Here is a 6,834-nt window from a genome sequence, read left to right as displayed (position 1 = left end):
ATGCAGACATCCGGGAGACAGAATGCACCGAAATGCAATTGGGACAGCTTCTCCCTGTATATCTAGGACAGTGGGCATACTGTGTATGTGTAGAGAAGTCTCATCAAAAATTGGTAGCATCATTAGTATGCAGGCCAGGCTGGCTGCAGATCAGGCCTAGCCTTCATTGCTGCAGCAGACACTATAGAGTTATATTTCATGTAGACCTCATGACTTTGTTTTCAGCTGTTCTGTCACCTCTACAGCGAGACACAAAGACTCACCCAAATTTTAACCTCCACAATGTTGCTACCACGGGTACACTACAGCTTTCTGTGGTAGTTAGATAACTGTAATATTTTGTGCTTGCAATCAGCTCTCCTTTCTTCCCTCCTACTCTGTTGCCTTTCCCATCATGTTTCCCTCTATTGTCTCCCTGTCTCTTTTTCCTCTCCACCCCAATTACCTCCCTTCTCATGCCCTTTTTTCCCATCTTCTCTCTTGTCTTATCTCTTTTAGTCCTGGTGATCGGGTGCAGGTCACTGACGACTCTAATGAGGAGTGGTGGAAGGTGGGTAATAAATCATTTGCAAACATCTGTGTGTGCTAGTTGGTGCATACCTGGTGATGTTGGTGTGTGCTGTGTTTTATTTTCCCCAAGTTCTCAGAAGTGTGTGTGTGTTTATGTGTGTGCACATGCATTCATACTGCGCATGTGTTAAATTAGGTCTTTAAACCAAGCTTTTAATGCAAAACACCTGCTCCATTTTTGCCTGTCGCAAACATGTAAGGAGCCACAGACAAAAATAGAACATAATTTCCTCTGAAAATTACCAAAAGAGTTTAACATAATGAACTTGGCTACTGTTGCAGCCGCGTAGAGGCCCTTATTGAGTCTGTAATGAGCTTCACTAACTCCCAATGGAAATAAATGTGCATTTGTGTTTGCGCCCGTGTGTTTCAGTTCACGAAGAAGGAAAACGCATCCAGAGTGCAGATTTAGCGTACACTCTGTGAGCATAGTTTTTGCTTGAACTTACGTAACCCAAAGCGGAGCAGCACATCAACATATTCATTCCAAGAAACCTTTAAATTATGTATTATCTGTGAATCATCTGTTCATTACTAATGTATAGTTTGTGAATCACTTCAATAAACACATCAACACCTGAGGCAGAGGGTGTTAAACTGTGAAACATTGCTGCATAATGAGGTATACCCAGTTATCACTGGCAAGAAAGGGATGAAATCTGTTGTTTATGTGTGCGCACCTGGAAAACAAATGTTTCATCTTTTTTATACAAACAGCAAAAATGGGATGATTTGCCACTACATGAGGTAAAATTTTAATTTAGAAAGTGTTGTTTCTCTCATTTCTGTTTATGATGGTATAACAATAAAGGTGCCTGCTCAATTATACTACTAAATAACTAAAAGTTCATTTGGGCTTTGCTGTTATGAGATGGAAGCGATAGATATGAAAGTGTTCAGTTCTTATCAGTCAGTCTTCACTGATAAACTGTTTAAAACTAGTATGAATGAATGAATATTTGGTGCCAAATTACTCATTTTGGGGGGACTTTACTTTAAAAAGACTTTAACAATATACTGTCTGCCTTCTACTGGATAGTTACTGCAGTGAATAATGCGTTTCTGGCAACAGTTTTTTGGCAACAAAGATGTTACTTTGTTTCAAGAAGACAAGAAAAACAACTAAGGATATTGCTGAAACTACTAAAAGTGGGTTGAGAACTGTCCAATGCATTATTAAAACCAACTATCATCCAAGGAAGAGATGTGGTTGGAAAAAAACCTTGAATGATCGTGGTCAGAGGTCACTTAGACGTTTGGTGAACTCAAATAAAGATCAACAGTACATCTCATGGCTATATTTAATAGCAAAAGTAATTGCAATTCCACATGCATAATACGAAGAGAATTCAAGGGATTGGCACTAAATAGCAGCCCTAGGAAAACCGCTTACCAGAGCTAGTCAGGAAAAAAAAGGCTTCAATTTGCTAGAGAATAAAAAGATTGAGTTCAGCAATGGAAAAGGGTCATGTGGTTTGACTTCAGGTTGACCCTGTTCCAGACTGATGGGTGCATCAAGGTAATAAGAGAGGTGGATGTAATGATGCATCCATCATGTATAGTGTCTACCAGACAAGCCTGTTAGGTCAGCATTAATAGCTAGGGTTGCTTCAGTTGGTCAGGTCTAGGTACAGCAGTTTTAAGTGTCCAGAAGGTCAGCTGAGTCCCTGAATATACTGAACGAGCAGGTATTTCAATGGATTTTTCCATTTGATGAACTACATGGGCCTAATCCAAGATTATAATGCCAGGATTCATGGGATTCCAAGTGTGAAAACGCATGGATTTTCACACATGGATTGGTCACCAAAGAGACCAGACTTTAACCCCACGGAGCATCTTTGGGATGTTCTGGAGAATACTTTAGACAGAAATCCAACTCTCCCGTCATCAATACACGGTTCTGGATGGAAATAGATATTGTGACACTGCATGGCTTTATTAAAATGATGCCAGAGCGAATACGTGCTGTCATCTCTATATCTGTGGGTAGTCTGTGTATTTATTTTTAATATTTATATAGAGACGTATAATTATATGTACTGTAAATATCATACATTCTATATCTGCATTACTGTTTGTTTTTGGGTTTTTTGCACGACACTATCACAGATTCCTTGTCTTTTACAAAGTGATTCTAATTCTGATCAAAGCTAAAGCTAAATGTGGTTCAATGACATATTAGAGCATTAGACTTTGGGTATTTTTGGCCAGGCAGTTTATTATATAGAGCAGGGGTAGGGAACGTTAGTCCTCGAGAGCCGGTGTCCTGCAGGTTTTAGATCTCACCCTGGGTCACCACACCTGAATCAAATGATTAGTTCATTACCAGCCTCTGGAGAACTTCAAGACATGTTGAGGAGCTAATTTAGCCATTTAAATTAGCTGTGTTGGATCAAGGACACATCTAAAACCTGCAGGACACCGGCTCTTGAGGCCTGGAGTTCGAGACCCCTGATATAGAGATTTCCAACAATCCTCTTTTAAGATTGAACTTGACAACAGTGGAGCAGTAAAACTCCAGATTTTCCATCAGAAAAACAATCAAGTTGGATTGTCAGCTAACAATTTGGGTTGAGTGCAGTCTGGTGGGCCAGTAAGCGCAGATCAGGCTATCATTGCGCAATCTCATTAACTAGATCTAAAGAATCTGTGACAGCTATCTTGGCATCCAGATACAGTTTAAATGCTGACTGAACTGTTTTGGTTCATTCCTCAGGGTAAATGTGGGGACAAAGTTGGTTTTTTCCCTGCCAACTTTGTGCAAAGGGTCCGACCCGGAGAGAGAGTGTGGCGGGTTATTCAGGGCAATCCCGGCAACCGAGAGAGAGGACACATGGCTGTGAGGGAATCCCAGGTATACTAATGGTGGAATACTGGTTTGAGACTTAATTTATTTTTGTTGATAACTTCACCGTTTTTTCATTGTAACCATCAAAAGGCTATTATGGCAACCCAGCATACACTGATGATAGGATTCCAATTCTCAATTCATGAAACCTGTCCTGTGAAGGGTTTCAAGGGACTGAAGCCAAATCCAGTACACGCTGTGTGAGAAGTGGGGTGCATCCTGGTTAGAGAGCGATCAAAGGATTGGCACCAGCATTATCTATGTCTGTTTGTCTTTGCTATGAATAAGGCTCATCATTTCCAGATTGTATAGACCGTTAGAAAGAAAACCCACATTGTTTTTTGACCTTCAGGGTCACATTCAATCAGTTTTCATCCACTGATTTTTATTCGTATACACACAAAGAGGAAATTCATAGTGCTTAGTCACAAGTAAAAAACCTGTAGGCAGTTTACACAATAACTTTCAATTTTTTTTAAGGTCTGTTATTATTCGTTCTTTTAAAAACAGTTTTTATATTGGTAAAAATAATCTTTTATTCTAGTTTCCTCTTAGAAAACAAAGCATCTTATTTTCTGTTTCCTGCTTTTAGATTTGTGTGGGGAAACGAGAAGAGGGTGAGGTGTTTCTAAAGCTGAGCAGTGGAAAGAAGAAAGGGCTGGTCCCAGCTGATTCCATAGAGGAGATTTGAACCTTTGTGCACAGACCACCATCTTTCCACATCTACGTTCCCCAGGGATGCACCCATTTTAAAACTACCCCCCTTCTGCCTCATTCCCCTGGCTAAACAACTGCTCCAGCCTCTTCAACTGGTCAGCCAAACACAGAAAAACTAAAAACATAATACACACTTCTGCAAGGATCTGGAACCACAGCTCCTCATAAACACATGGTTTCCAGCTCAGCTGGTTTGATTGTAAGCCTTTAATGGAGGGGGCAGTTATGCAATTGCCCTGCTCTAGTTCTCTTGTAGGTTTATCTTTTCAAAGCCAATAAATCGATGTTTAATAGACAAGGGTGGTCAAAAATGCTTTAAAATGTCTGCTGGATGCCAGCTCAGATTTAGTTTTTCCTCATCAAAAAGACGTCTACCAGCGTGGGAGGAGGCTGAATCCTGTCATGGGAACATGATGCTTCTATCAGTGTCCTTTTCTTGTTTCTACCCACTCCGTGTGTCTCATTCCTATCTGCTAATTTCAGGGTCTCTGCCCTGGGGACTGATATCAGCTTCGTGTAGACTGCTACAACAATAGGCACTTGCCAAGAACAACCACTGCCAGCTATGGAAAGCTACTGCCATTTAGACAGACGGCAGGATAAGATGAAAGGAATACACCAGATCTTAAAATTGTCTGTAGTTTCTGGCTGAGTTACGACTGCACTCAATGATTTGAGCGTGCAAAAAGAAGAGGTTTTTCAAGCAAAAATCAAAAACTGATTATTTTCATTATGAAATGACAATTAAAGTATGCTATAAAAATTATCCAGCATCTTTTAATTTCTGGTATGAAAGTCTGTCAAACCCTGTGAACATCACTATCTACCCAAAGACTCAGAGTTTACCTTTTCGACTATCCTTAAAACAAAAACATGAACTCCCAGGAATTGCCTGAAAATTGTTCCTTTCTTTTAAGTAAAATTTTATAGATTATTATGTCTGTCCACTTTTGAGACACAGCTGTGTTTGTCTACTGTCCTTATTCTGTTGTGTTACTATTTTACAAACAGATGAGGTAAAAGAAATCAAAGCTAAAAGGGAGGCAAATCTCTTTAGGAAGACTAGGGGGGTTGTTTGGAAGCTTGTCGTGAGCACTGAGGAAGAAAAATGTCAACATCTACCAAGTTTAGAAGTTACAAGTGGCAGAAGGTGTTCTGCTGTTTTTCGTATGAAAGACCTCGGTGGGCATAAACCCGCCGGTTTCTGCAGGGACCTGCTGAAGAGCCTCAGTGGGATGTTGCAAGCATTGCCCAGAATTTTAACATGTTCACTAGAGCTTGAAACAAGAGGAAAAAAACTGTAGGCAGTCTGCCTGAAAAACAACAGCACAATGGGGTTCCTTCTGACCATGACAAGGAGTTTCACTGACAGCTTAGAAGGACACAGGAAAACAGGAGGAGTAGGAGGCTGTGCAGTGAAAGGGATGACACGAGTGCTGAACCGTTATGAGTCAGTGTACATGCAGGTAGTGTTGTACCCATGGGTGCACGAGTCATCATTGATCAAATGTCAGCCTGTCATCTCCATCTTCCACTCCCCGTTTGGCCTCCTTTGTCCTTATATTATTGATGTGACTGGTCAGTTCTGACGTAAAGTCAAGCCATTTTTTAATACCAGTACATTTTGGATTGCTTAGAGTTCTACGCACTAAGTCATTATTTATTTAAAATCTTCTTCTTTTTTTAAAAAGTCCTTGTCCCTGAGTTTGCGTGTGGAAAATCAGGAATGTGAAAGAAATCTAGAATTGAAGGACAGATTGTATCATTTGAATAATAAATTGAAACGCATTTTAGTTCACCCATCCTTTTCAGAGCACAAGGATCTAGCTGATTCCTTTTAGTCTGCATTTTTTGTGGAAGCCTTTAGAAGCTGTGATTTTTTCCTTTAAAAGCTTCTCTTGTCATCACGGGAATAGCACTTTATTTTGAGTCATTTGAATAAGCTGTAATTTTGTAGATGTGTCTCCTTGATAGTAATACTGTAGATGTTGTATTTAAAAATACTTCAACTGCAACTTCAATTCACCATGAAGTACTTCAGCTGGTGGACTTACGGTTTGTCTTTGTTGGCAGAGAGACAGCAGCATAAACAATACCACACTCCTGAAAACATATTCCAGGGGGAATATGTTGTCACAGCATAACTGGAAGTTTGATTTTACTCATCTAAAAATGTGCTATCATGAATTGTGTCTAATTTCACGTAGCATCTACTGTTTACACCTTAAAGACTTCAAAATGTTAAGTATGTGTTTGGATGTTTCCCAGATCCGTTGGTTGGCCGCGTACCTCAATAAAACATCTTTACAAAACCTGGTCTGCCTGTTTTATGCATGAAGTCTGTAACATGCTTTGCACAGTGAAATATTAAGGATATTCCACAGGAGTTGACAGCTGATCATTTACACGTCCACATGACAAATGCATGTAGCTTTTGCTGTTTTTCTATATCTCTATTCAGTCTTTTTTAGCTTAGAGAGAGCACAGAACTCCTAAACGAGGCCACTTTAATGACAACTTTCATTGGCATCCATGCATAATGCACCATCCTGCAGCCACAAATACACTGCTGTGCAAAGAGGAATGCCGAAATGATGCTCCAAACAACCGCAATATAAATAGCACATAACGGCACTGCTGGAGGAAGTGGAACTCAGCCTTGTTTATTCAATCACAGACAACTGCATAAATCAGAG

At 40.0% G+C, this 6,834-nt stretch overlaps 1 protein-coding gene across 2 annotated transcripts in view; it reads left to right on the top strand.

Annotated features, from left to right (window-relative positions):
• LOC102215711 (SH3 and cysteine-rich domain-containing protein 2-like) overlaps positions 1-6,448 on the top strand; it is a 26,572-nt gene extending 20,124 nt beyond the window's left edge. For both annotated transcript variants that reach the window (XM_005726107.1, XM_005726108.2), the window contains 3 exons: positions 499-550; positions 3,290-3,427; positions 4,014-6,448. In XM_005726107.1, the coding sequence (XP_005726164.1) occupies positions 499-550; positions 3,290-3,427; positions 4,014-4,112 (289 nt within the window). In that variant the 3' untranslated portion in view covers positions 4,113-6,448. The remainder of the gene's footprint in view (positions 1-498; positions 551-3,289; positions 3,428-4,013) is intronic.
• Positions 6,449-6,834: the final 386 nt, after the last annotated feature.

The sequence above is a fragment of the Pundamilia nyererei genome, unplaced genomic scaffold (genome assembly GCF_000239375.1).
Source record: "Pundamilia nyererei isolate P.nyererei 1_Seehausen unplaced genomic scaffold, PunNye1.0 scaffold00018, whole genome shotgun sequence".
Classification (NCBI taxonomy): Eukaryota; Metazoa; Chordata; class Actinopteri; order Cichliformes; family Cichlidae; genus Pundamilia; species Pundamilia nyererei.
The sequence above is the reverse complement of the archived record's forward strand: the minus strand, read 5'-3'. Positions and strand labels throughout refer to the sequence as shown.